Source organism: Neophocaena asiaeorientalis, unplaced genomic scaffold, assembly GCF_003031525.2.
Source record: "Neophocaena asiaeorientalis asiaeorientalis breed wild unplaced genomic scaffold, Neophocaena_asiaeorientalis_V1.1 scaffold129, whole genome shotgun sequence".
NCBI classification, from domain to species: Eukaryota; Metazoa; Chordata; class Mammalia; order Artiodactyla; family Phocoenidae; genus Neophocaena; species Neophocaena asiaeorientalis.
This window is the reverse complement of record NW_020172446.1, coordinates 9641908-9655172: the sequence shown is the minus strand read 5'-3', so window position 1 is coordinate 9655172 and position 13265 is coordinate 9641908. Positions and strand designations below refer to the sequence as shown.

General features: G+C 46.0%; 1 protein-coding gene across 1 annotated transcript in view; it reads right to left on the bottom strand.

Moving 5' to 3' along the window:
* The window catches only part of SCIMP (SLP adaptor and CSK interacting membrane protein), a 19072-nt gene extending 5807 nt beyond the window's left edge, over positions 1–13265 (bottom strand). The window contains exons 1-3 of the mRNA XM_024736389.1: positions 13146–13265; positions 4160–4283; positions 2102–2165 (exon numbers count right to left, since the gene is read on the bottom strand). Coding sequence (XP_024592157.1) covers positions 2102–2165; positions 4160–4271 — 176 coding nt within the window. The 5' untranslated portion in view covers positions 4272–4283; positions 13146–13265. The remainder of the gene's footprint in view (positions 1–2101; positions 2166–4159; positions 4284–13145) is intronic.

The window sequence follows — 13265 nt, the reverse complement described above, 5'->3', positions numbered from 1 at the left end:
ACCCCAAAAAAAAAAAAAAAAAAAAAAAAAGGAACAATCTACGACTACACACAATGAATCTCACAAAAAAAGGCTGAGCAGAAGAAGCTAAACACCAATAACACATACTGTCTAATTCCATGTATATGAAGCATAAAAAACAAGGAAAAACGAGCCTATACTATTTCAGGTAGTGGTTATCCTTGGGGTTTAATGGCTGAAAGGGAATATATGGGGCTGAGGAGCTGGTAATTTTGTTTCTTGATCTGGGTGTCACCTACCGGCTCTGTTCAGTTTGTGGAAATTCATTGAGTTGTACCCTTACCATGTGTACTTTTCTGTTTATATTATACTTCAGTAAGAAGTTTTAATAAAAAGATAGATTCCAAGAAAGCTTCCTTACCCAGACCCCCCATCCCCTCTGTGTACTCTGATTTCCAAACTGGTACTAGATTCTTCTGAGCTGAGTTTTGGCCTCCTGTATGTGCTTAAGTCCCCTGGAATGCAGAAGCGTTGCTGGGGTGAGTGGAGAAGGGGACATGTGGCTAGAGCGCCATCAGTGACCTCACTCCACCCCTCCGTGGCTCTTCCCGGGAGAGGAGGGACATTTACCTGACTTGGGGAAAAATCTAGCTTCTCCCACTTTCTCTTCTAGAGCCGGCCTGACTGCCTAAAGTATATATTCTGCTTGAGTCTTTGCCATTCAGAGAAAGGGCCCTGCCCTGTAGGGGAGACCTGAGGCTGTCCAGGGCTGCCTATGTACCATGCAGGAAAGTTTGCCTGGTTTTGAATTAGGAAGCAAACTTGGCCATGGAGAAGAGCCACATTCTGCAATGTCAGTTTTATCCTCAATAAAGGCAATACTTTCATTACCTAACTGCAGGATACATTTGTCTGACTCCTCAAGGGGATCAGAATTGGAGGGGAAGAGATCTATTATTTGCTGAATCCCTTGAGCCCCAACAAAAGTCACTTTAGAATGACTTTATATTTTTGTTTTTTAATTTATTTGTATTTTTAAGAAACATTATTTATTTATTTTAATTTTTACTTAAAAATTTTTTTGGCCACACCATGTGGCTTGCAGGATCTTAGTTCCCTGACCAGAGATTGAATCCAGGCCCTCGGCAGTGAAAGCACAGAGTCCCAACCACTGGACCGCCATCGAATTCCCTGTGCCTACGTTTTAAAGAAAGGACTGGCCCTTGACCAGCTTCTGGGAGATAATCTCTAAACCCTTGGAATATCCTGCCTGATAAGAGTGTCTTTGTATTAAGGGGCCTTGGGCTAGCCAGATAGTTTATGCTAACAATGTGACTGATGGTGAATGCCTTCTGTGTTTGCCAGGGGCCCTGTGTCTTTCTGTATCAGTTTGGCCTCAGGAGACTGAATTAGCTAAAGTAGGTCATGCAGGCGCTCCTTGCCTTTGTGACTTGCCCTGATTAAAAACCCTAGAAACCAAGGCTTGGGTGAGCTTCTCTGGTTGGCAATGCTTCACACATGCTGTCACACATCAGTGTTGGGAGAATTAAGTGCAGTCTGTGTGATTCCCCTGGAAGAGGACAACTGCCCTGGACTCCACCTTATGTGCCTTTTCCTTTGCTGAGTTTAATCAGTATCCTTTCGCTGTGATAACCTATAACCTTTTCTGGGTCCTGTGAGTCCTTCTAGCAAATAATCCAGCCTAAAGTTGGTCTTGGGGACCCCCCCCCCCCCCCCCCGACAGAGATAGCAATCACAAAGCCTCAAAGATATCAGAAAATACAAAAGTAACGCGAATGGCATATTTTTATTCAGCACAATAGCTTTTAGAAGACTCTACTTGTAATCCAGCTAAAGAAAAGAAGGGTAAACCTAACCCTGAGTGGTGGGCCCAGAACACAGCGCCCGACCTGTGACCTCTATCAAACTAGACGAGACTTGGGAGGACTTGGAGAGCAGAGAGAGCCAGGTGGTGCCCTGCACCCCCAAAGCCCTGAGGTCTCTCCCCTTACAGTGGGGAGAGTTGGCAGACACAATATTTCCCTGGAATTTAAGGCACACGTTCTTAGCACGGGCGCAAGAATGGAAGTGAACAGGTGGTTCTTGAAATTAAAAAGAAGAAGTGTTCCCCCCCACTTACTCATACATCGTTTCTTCATCTCTCTGCTTTTGTTTCAAGGGCTTGGCAATTTCACATTTCTTGCCTAAGGAAACAAATAAGCATATTCATTTAGGAAGAATTATCAAAAGTTGTGATTTTTAGAGTTTAGAAGAGATCAGAGACCCAGCAGGTTCAGGACATGTGGGAGAAGAACAATCCAGAGCAAACAGACTTAGGGACACAGAGCTCATAAGTGATAGAGCCAGAATTTTTTTTTATAGATGTAGTTATATTTTGTTTTATTTTATTTTATTTTGGCTGCGCTGGGTCTTCGTTGCTGCATGCGGGCTTTCTCTAGTTGCGACAAGGGGGAACTACTCTTTGTTGTAGTGCGTGGGCTTCTCTTCGTGGTGGCTTCTCTTTTGGCGGAGCACAGGCTCTAGGCGCGCAGGCTTCAGTAGTTGCAGCATGTGGGCTCAGTAGTTGTGGCTCGTGGGCTTAGTTGCCCACAGCATGTGGGATCTTCCCGGAACAGGGATCAAACCCGTGTCCCCTGCAATGGCAGGTGGATTCTTAACCACTGGACCACCAGGGAAGTCCTAGAGCCAGAATTTTACCCAGGCCATCTGACCACAGAGTCTAGGCACTATCCATTGTGGGCTGTGCCTGTTTCCTCATTGCCTAGTACTATAGCTACCTAGCACATAGCTGGCATTCAGAAATACTGGTCGAGTGAATAGCCAAAAGTATGGTTGGGAGGAAATGAGATAAAGAATGGGAAAAGCAGTTTGTAAACTGTGATATGCTGGACCTGTAAGTTATTATTAATTATAACCTGCTTGTTAATAGGAGTGGGTCAAGTTAAAAGAGAATAGGTAAAGATTTTGTTCAGGATCATATTTTTGTCCATATCTAAAAATGAAATGTTTAAAAAATGTATAGAGAACAATAGGGGCTAGAATATACTTTTTGTATTAAAAAAGACTAATTACCATCAAGGGGTGGAGGGGAAAGGACATTGAACAGGCAGCCCAGTGAACCTGCGTTCTGGTTCCAACTCTGCTACCAATTCCTAGGAGACCTCAACCAAGGATCTGCCTGTCTCTGAACCTTAATTTTCTTATCTCTAAAAAGAGATTGAGAAGAATGACAAAAAGTTTTCACTTCTTGAACAGCCCTGACCTTTCAGCTCTGGTTCCGCAGGATTCTGAGGCTGTGCCCAGATGCAATGGGAGGACAGTGCCTTGATCATGGAGGGGTGTCTGCCCAGGTTGCCCCAGGGCAAGATGGCTGTACCTCTCAGTGTATTTACCATCCCCAGGTATACTCCAGGCCTAGGTCATTATGTAAAGGGATAGGATCTCAAGAAAACACACCATTGAATCAAGGGTTTCATGTTTCTGGAGATGAATGGTAAAGTAGAAACCCACTTGTAGATCATCTAAAGTTACATTTATCCTCCAATAAGCTGCTTATTTATGTCCAAGAATGCTAAGAACCTCTATCCGAGGCAGATGTAATACCAGAAAATTCAGAGTATGGTCTTAGAGTAGGCAATCATAGTGGTCAAACATGTTGATCATGGAATGAATCCATTTTTCATGCCTCAAGACATTTTTTTAGACCACTTTATTGGGGAATGATTGCCATACAAAAAGCTGTACGTATTTCATGTATGCAACATGTATACAACTTGACGTGTTTGGAATCAAGACAGTTTTTGACATTCCATGGACTTGTACTCCCTTTCAAGTCCCAGAGGTAGGATGCTGTGATTAGCAGCCACACTGAAGAGAGATAGCATTAGTGCACAGTGTGCCCTGAAACAGATTCTGCTTTCACCCAAACCGATGGAGCTGGAAGAGTTCTTGGAGATTAGGTAACCTCCCTCCCTTCACTATGCAGAGGGGGAAACTGAGGCCCAGAGACACAAATTAGTGGCAGGGCTAGGACTCAAACCCAGAATGCATGATGCTAAATCCAGAGTTCAGCCTAGACAGGCCCAGAACTAATCTTTTGCCCTGAAAAAGTCCTAATACGCTGATAACCACCTCTCCCCTCCCCTACCTCCACCTGCCCAAATGAGATGGTCATTACCTTGTCTAAACAGACACCTACAGACACAGAACAGGAAGATGCTCAGGCCCACGCAGACAAAGATGATGGCCACAGCCAAGATGATCCAGAAATTGTCCCTCCACCAATCCATTGCCGTGGGATCCTGAGAAGAATGGAGAGAGAGGAATGAGGCATGAGTGAAAGGCTTCCTGGGGTGGTGGGGGCAGTTATCTCCCATGTCGTGCAGCTGCATCTGCTTAGGGGCCAGGCAGGCACTGGTTCACAGTCAAACCCTGCGGATTAGCAGCTGGGAGACCTCAGGCAAGTGACTTAACCTTCTCCAAGCCTCAGTGTCCTCATCTGAAACATGGGAGTGATATTGTCTACTACCTTGCAGGGAATTTACGAAGATTAGAGGTAAGACATGTACTTATTAGTTACTCTAGAAACTGTAGACATATTCACTGTTCTTTCTCATACTGTTAAACATGCAGCAGGAAGGGAAATGCCATTTAAAGCAATAGCTCTCTGCAGTTGTTTTTATATTGAAGGGGCAACATAGACTTAATTCATAAAAGGGGAGATAGAATTTTGAGAGCTTTTTTGTTTTTTGAGGTGGGGGTTAGAAAAATAACCTTGATGGGTCTCTTTGAGTGAGGCACGGTCAGAGGGAGAAGGTAAAGATGCAAAGCAAACTGAATTGGTAACAGGAACTTGGGGGCTAAAGCCTGACTGACTAGAGAGGAGGAGAGTCTGGGAAGAGAGTCAGAGCAGAGGGAGAGGTCACGAAGAGAGTAGGTCTTAAACGTTCTCCCCACAAGAAAGAAAGAGTAATTGTGTGATGTGATGGAGGTGTTGGCTATAACACTGTGGGGGTAATCATTGTACAATATGTAAGTGTATCAAATCAACAGGTAGTACACCTTTAAGTTATGCAATGTTATGTGTCAATTACATCTCAATAAAGCTAGGGGAAAAAAAAGAAGAGAGCAGAAAGTTGGAGCATCAGTAGAAAGTCCCCTTGGTGGAAAATGACCCATGCGTTTGTAGGAAAGTTACATCTAATATTCAGTCTTCAATTGTTGCCTGTAAAATGCTGTGCTGTGATTGTCTTTTCCCATCAAATCTTCAATAAAATTGGACAACAGAAGCTTGTATGAACAGAACCTGGGGAGAAATGACATGTGTGCAGTGGTTTTTCAAGCCACGGGTGACACACGGGCAAGTAGAACAGCAGCTGCCAGGCTCCAAGTGACGGTGGGGAGCAGGCTGCAGGATAGACTCCTAGGAGTGACCTCCAGGAATTCAGGGAGACCTGGAGGCGGGGCTGGGCTCCGCTCATCTGTGGAATGGACACTTTGCTAGTTCATGTGGATGTTAAAATAAAAATGATTCTTGGGGCTTCCCTGGTGGTGCAGTGGTTAAGAATCCGCCTGCCAATGCAGGGGACATGGGTTCGAGCCCTGGTCTGGGAAGATCCCACGTGCCGCGGAACAACTAAGCTCGTGTGCCACAACTACTGAGCCTGCGCTCTAGAGACCGCGAGCCACAACTACTGAGCCCACGAGCCACAACTACTGAAGCCCGGGCACCTAGAGCCCGTGCTCCGCAACAGGAGAAGCCACTGCAATGAGAAGCCCGCGCACCACAACAAAGAGCAGCCCCCACTCGCCGCAACTAGAGAAAGCCTGCGCGCAGCAACGAAGACACAACATAGACAAAAAAAAAAAAAAGATTCTTGAGGCCTGGGAGATATCCAGACATGTCCTGGTTAAATGAGAATCACCTTCCTGTGTCACCATTTAGCCAATGGAAACTCACCCATGCATGTTCATGTACTGCCATTTCTGATTCATGCTTTTGAGCTATTATTAACAACATCAGTGGGGATCCAGGCAGGGGGCCAAGGAACAGGGGCCAAATTAGGCTGCTGCTAAAGCCATTATTACTACAAAGACCTAATGACTTGGCTTACTAGTTAAACATGTGTTTGTATTCCTGGCATAGTGTTTTCATTTATTAAGTTGTTATATAACGATTTGGATTTTTAGTTGCAAACATCATTTCTTTTGTGAAGGTTTGGCTTGATCAATATAATGTTCTTTGGCTATTCAGAAAGTTATATGTGGCAAACCAATCACGTGTAACTAGTACTCTTCTATAAACATGATTCTGCAGCTTACTTTTTGTTCAACATTATGTTTTTGTCATTTATTGATGTTGGTAGACGTGCTGGGGATTCACTCTTAAGGGAGTGAAGTGTCATCTACTGGGGGTATCACCCCCACAAAGCATGCACTCAGCAGATGTTTTCTTGTAGATCACCTTCTCAGGGTGCACAAAAGAAAGGAAGAGAGGAAGAAGACCAAAGGGAAAAAGGAAGACCGTGGAGAATGGAACCTTGGCTCTCAGCACGGGTCTGTGAAATTTGGTTGTGCAGAGCCCAGTGTGGTCAAAGGGCACTGGACTTAAGAAGATGCCACATATCAGAAGGCAGCCTCTTTGTTCTTCAAACCTAAATTGGAATCTCACCTTCTTTAGCTCTAGGGAACCAGTTAGATAAATAGATATATAGAGGGCTTCCCTGGTGGCGCAGTGGGTGAGAGTCTGCCTGCCGATGCAGGGGACACAGGTCCGTGCCCCGGTCCGGGAAGATCCCACGTGCCGCGGAGCGCCTGGACCCGTGAGCCATGGCTGCTGGGCCTGCGCGTCCGGAGCCTGTGCTCTGCAACGGGAGAGGCCACAGCAGTGAGAGGCCCGCGTACCACAAAAAAAAAAAAGATACATAGATACATGGAATGATGGATGGATGGAGATGGATGGATGGATAGATAGACAGGTGGACAGAAATTTCTTCCCTCCATTTTCTCCTTATCTTATTTATTTATTTTTATTGAACTATAGTTGATTTATAATACTGTGTTAGTTTCAGGTATACAGCAAAGTGATTCAGTTATATATATATACATACATTCTTTTTCATATTCTTTTCCATTATAGGCTATTAGAAGATGTTGAATATAGTTCCCTGTGCTATACAGTAAATCCTTGTTGTTTATCTACTTTATATATAGTAGTATGTATCTGTTAATCCCATACTTCTAATTTATCCCTCTCCTCCTTCCCCTTTGGTAGCCATAAGTTTGTTTTCTATGTCTGTGAGTTTGTTTTTGTTTTGTAAATAAGTTCATTTGTATTATTTTTTTAGATTCCGCGTATAAGTGATATCATATAATATTTGTCTTTCTCTGTATGACTTCCTTCACTCAGTATGATAATCTCTAGGTCCACTCATGTTGCTGCAAATGGTGATATTTCATTCATTTTTATGGCTGAGTAATATTCCATTGTGTATATATATCACATCATCTTTATCCATTCATCTGTTGATGGACACTCATTCTCTTTTCTCTTATTTAAATGTCTCCTCGTTCTTCGTCTAATTTTCCCCTCATATTTTCTATCTCTTCATCTTTTTCTTTTACTCCCTCATATTTTCTATCTCTTCGTCTTTTTCTTTTACTCTTGAAGGATTTCTCCAACAAGAAACATAAACATACTATTTAGAGCTATAGAAACCAGACATAGAGTTAAAAGCTGTGCACCTGAAGAGTATGACTGGACGGGAGGAGGGAAGTGGGAGACCAGGCAGCTGTGACTTTTCACTATAAACCCTCTGAATTCCTTGATTTTTTTAACTTTTGCATTTACTTTGATAACATTGAAAAAAGGACCAGTTAACCATATAGCGTAGCTTCCCATTGTTCAGATTTCAAGTTCAAAGAAATTTTATTCTCATCAGATTCTTGGGGAAGAAAGAGGAAGTAGGATGATGTCAAAAAGTGAAGCAATGGGTCACTTTTCAGAACTATGCAGAATGGTAAGCATTCTGCAGTTTTTTTCTTACAAATCGAATGGATTTGAATTGCCATCAGGTGTTTCGCAAGTGTTCGGTGCACCAAGCATTCTGCAAGAGCTTTCTCATTGCTCACCTCATTTCATCCTCACCACCATAGCCTTTTCTAGACAGGGGCCTGAGACAGAGGTGAAATGACCTGCCCCAGGTAGGAGGGAGGGCAGAACGCTTTCTCTCTGTGTCACAGGGCCTTCCTCTGTTGATGTTAGTCATGATGCCTCCAAATCATCAAGGAAAGGCCAAATGGGGGTCAAGATACCTTACTTTGAAAAAAGCACTGATGTGGTAGTGATATGGTGGGGTGAGGGCCCAAGGGATTCCCTAGAATGAATGATCAGGGCCCACAGCTGAGAATGAAAGTCCCAAGTTCCCCACAATCTACGATCAGAGAAATAGCACTCTTCCCCATGGACTGCTGACAGAGGCCTTTTCAACAGAACCAAGAAGAGCTTGTCTTCTTGGAAGAATGCAGCTGAGAGAGGGGGCCCACGAGAAACACATCCTGTTCCCAGTTAGATGTTCTCTGGACTACCAGGCTAGTTTAATAGCCAGGGTGTCCCCAGAGAGGGGACAAGAGCTCTGGGAAGAGATGGCAGGGAGTACAGCCAGTGGGGAGTGTGTCACAGCTGCATGGTCAAGTTCAGGTCCTGTAAAGGTATGGAAGCTGAATCCCACCTGTGTTGCCAGGCCTGGAGTAGATAAGGTTGTGGGGTACAGACCTCCTGAGAGCTACTGAAGCATGGGGCAAAGAGGTGTTTGCATGAGAGGATGCTGGCAGCCAGCCCAAAGATGCAGCTGAGTCTCTCAAGGGACCACAAGGGACCTCTCAAGGGCCAGTGGTTGAGTCTCCACCCAACACCACAAACTTGATCGGCAGCAATGGTCCAGTGAGGGGAGACTTCCTGGGGAAAACTGTCTGTCCCCGTCTTTCCTCCTCAATCTCATACCAGGGAAGTAGATGCGGGGAAGCTAAGGAGCTGAGACAGCCCTCACTCCTCTCTCTACTCCCCTCCTTGGGCAAAGGGGGGAGCTTTGAGTCAAAGATAAGAGGGAAGATTTCATTTTTATTTATTTGGCTGCACTGGGTCCTAGTTATGGCACGTGGGCACTTAGCTGCAGCACGTGGGATCTAGTTCCCTGACCAGGGATCGAACCTGGGCCCCCTGCATTGGGAGCGTGGAGTCTTAACTGCTGGACCATTGGGAAGTCCCAAGATGGAAGATTTTAAATGAGCATGACTAAATTTTTGAATGAGTCTGCTTAGTAATCAAAAGTAACTTAAAAGTTTTGGAATTGGACTGAAACGTCACTGGGGGAGGCGGGATCCCAGGCAGCAGAGGTCATTAGAAACAAAATGTATTTGTTTGCTATGGCTGCTCTAACAAATACCACAGATGCAGTGGCTTAAAACAACACAAAATTATTATCTTATAGCTCTGGAGGACAGAAGGCCAGCATGATGCCCCTGGGCTAAAATTAAACTATGGGCAGGGTTGGGTCCCTCCTGGAGGCTCCACTAGAGAAGCCGTTTCCTTGCTCGTTTCAGCTTCTGGAGGCCACTTGTGTTTCTTGGCTAATGGCCCCTGCCTCCATATTCAAAGCCAGCAATGTTGCATCTCTCTAACAGTTCTCCCCTGGCCACGTGTGACCTCCCCTTGCCTCCTTCTCCCACTTACAAGAATTCTTGTGATTACATTAGGCTCACCTGGATAATCCAGGATCATCACCCCATCTCCAGGTCAGCTGATTAGCAACCTCAATTGCACTTACAACCTTAGTTCCCCTTTGCCATGTAAACATGTGACATATTCACAGGTTGCAGGAATTGGGATGTGGACATCTTGGGGTGAGTGGGGCACCACACGAACCACTTCATCCTCATATGGCAATAAGATTCTAGTTAAAGTTGTTCCATGGGTTTATACATTTTAAAATTTCATTTTTTTGGCCTTCTACTGATGTCTCCAGAAGGAAAAAAGGTCAGTGATAATTCTGCCATCTTTGACCAGAAGTCCACCACAGAGCGCCCGTTGTTGCTGACCCAGTGAAGAAGCAGTGGAGACCTGCCACAAGGCTAGGGACAGACAGGGGTCTCTTATGAAAAGAAACATTTATCAGCTTGGTGTCAGCCTGGCAGAGTAAAATGAGCACAGACTTTGGCATCAGACAGAGCTGAGCTACAATCTTAGATTAGTCAATCTAGACTTAGACTAGTCTAGTTAACTAGACTAGTTAAATCTAGTCTTAGACTAGCTGTGTTGCCTTTAGCAAATTGCTTAATCTCTCTGAATTCTCTCTTTTTATCTGTAAAATGGGGGTAATAAGAACACCCCCAGCTCTTGCCCTGGGGTCTGACACACCAAGGCCCTTGACAGCTAATAACTAAAAGCAGCTCCCGTAGTTCTCTTACTCTTCCCTTCTTCCATTTATGGCGTCCACCAGATGCTCCCCAAGTTGACAAGACTGAGGTCAGGCCCTGCAGCTCCCTGACCTCCTCCCGGCAGCCAGGACACCTCACCTGTACTGTGGACTCAGGTCCTCACCCTCCCATGGCCTGGGACCTGCTGACCTATGGTTCAGGGCTGGACCAGCTCTGGCCACGCTCCGCCCCCCAAAAAAGTCTGAGGTCATACGAAGGTTCTCAAGGCCGGACTTGGACTCAGAGATAAGGCAGGGCCCTGTGAGCCAGAGTGGGGGCCCATGGTACAATATAGACCAGAAGAGGGTAGGATCCAGTGTGGCCCCAGAGCTGGGGCAAGAACTTGAGGAACATTGGAAGTTCCCAACCTGCGGCCTGGCCATTGGGATTTTGTTTGTTTGTTTTAGTAAAGTTCTCCAGATGATTCTAATGGGAGGCCAATGTCGAGAACCAGTGACATACATGTTATCATTTAATCCTTATTATAACCTGGTGTTGCGGGGTGTTCTTATCACCCCCATTTTACCATAACAGAACTGAAAGCAGAGCCCTCGGTCAAGAAATTCCAATATTGGCAAGACCTCAGCTTTTAGCTGTGACTTATTCCAAATCATAAGAACCTCAATATGAAAATGCATTTTAGAAAAGTAACGCACGTTATGTGCTACTTTACCATGAGTTCAACCACTCTATAAGGCAGGTCATAATTATAATCCCATTTTACAGATAAGAGAATAGAAACTTAGAAGAGCTCAATTAACTTGCCTAAGGTTGCAGATCTAGTAAGTGGAAAAATCAGAAGCCAAACCCAGGGCTCTAAGTTGTGACCACCAAGCCAGACCTTTGGGAAATGTATTAAAATGCAGATACCAGAGTCCTATGTCCCTACTCTATCTACTCCCAGTTCTGATTTGTAGGTCTGTTGTGGGACTCGGGAATCAGCATTGTTAACAAACACTCCAACTGGTTCTCAGACCTCGGGGAGGAACACAGCATCCAGCCAGCCTGCAGAGCCCCCAGCTGGGGCAGGTGAGGAAGCTGGAGGCTTGTTCCCTGCAACATTCATAGGCAGTAGCAACAGCAGTCGAGTAGAGTGAAAGCACTGAAAAAGACTCCTTGGGCTTCCCTGGTGGTGCAGTGGTTAAGAATCTGCCTGCCAATGCAGGGGACACGGGTTCGACCCCTGGTCTGGGAAGATCCCACATGCTGCGGAGCAGCTAAGCCCCTGCGCCACAACTACTGAGCCTAAGCTCTATAGCCCGCGAGCCACAACTACTGAGGCTGCATGCCACAACTACTGAAGCCCACGCGCCTAAAGCCCATGCTCCGCAACAAGAGAAGCCACCACAATGAGAAGCCCGTGCACCAAGACAAAGAGTAGCCCCCGCTCGCCACAACCAGAGGAGAGCCCGCAGGTAGCAATGAAGACCCAACGCAGCCAAAAATTAAATAAATTAATTTAAAAAAAAAAAGACTCCTTGAACCCAAAGACCTCTCCTGTTTGCTTGTCACAGGAATTCCATCATTAAGGCACTCTCTTCAGAGCAAAGTTCCACACTACCTCCTCTCCCCACTTCCCATTTGCCTGGGTGTGCCAGACACTGAGGAAGAGGAACTGATTTTTACTAGGGTATGAATGACTTCAGTGGAGCCTCAGGATTTCCCCAGGGCACTGGCAGGAGCAGGGGCATCCTAAATCCTATCCAGAGTCCTTAGAGGATAGTCATAACCGAATATGACATAGGAATGAAATTCCTGCCGGACTAACAAGACCCAGGAAGACCCTGTTGTCGGGCCCCTCCCTGCTTCACAGATGCTCCCCACTCCAGAGCTAGTGTCCTGCACTCTCTCCCCTGCTTTCTCCTCAATCATCCTGTCCTCATGACAGACTCTGCATCTCATTCCCTCCTCTGATAACAGCTTAAAGGGAGCTCTGGTCAGCCTGATGAAAGCCCAGAAGACAAGGGAAGCCTGAATTTCAAGAAGGGAGGAAAGTGAGCTTGTTTGTTTAAAATGCAGAGAGTCAGTGTTTATATACTATGAAGGTGTCAGGAAAGAGGACAAAATGAGATACAGGGATAGAAGAGAGAGCAGGAGCTACCTTCAGGGACCCAGATGGAAGAATCCACTTTTAAAAGGGAGCAAGGGTGGAGAGAGGGCTGTGCTGCTCAGGGGAACCAGACTGGGTTGGGGGCAGGAAGCTGAAAGCTCATACCGAAAGCTCCCATTCTCTCTGAATTAGGAAGAGTCAACCGGCGGGGTGCCGGGTTGGGGGAGGGGCAGACATCCCTGCCTCCCCGCAATATGTTATGATCGATATGCTAAATGCATTCTTCCTCCATCTGAGCCTGCCTACTCTTACTGTAACAGCTGTCTGTTGGCTTATTTGATGTTCATTGTCTGTCTCCCACACTGGCCTGTGAGCTCCAGGAGAGCAAGGGCCTGGCTGCTTCCTTTTCCACTCTTTCTAGTGCCTAGAACATCACCTGGAGCGCAGTAGGCGCACCATACGTATCTGAGAAAAGGAGTTCAGCCTCTCTTCTATGCGACTGAATGACTGAGGCCCCGGCCTCTTCCCCTCTTTCCTCCACCGTTGGCAGACTTCCCCTCTAATGATGCAGAGCAGTAGGCAGTTTGGATCCAGGGTCTGAAATTCGAGTACTGGGCCTCCTGATTCTAAAGCACCTCACCTGGACACGCGACCTTGGGCAGGCTCCCTGCTCTCCTCCTGCCTTTGGCGGTGGGCGTCAAGCAGCTGGCTGGGAAGCAGAGGCCAGGCAGACGTTGCAGGGTGGAGTGACAGCTTCTTT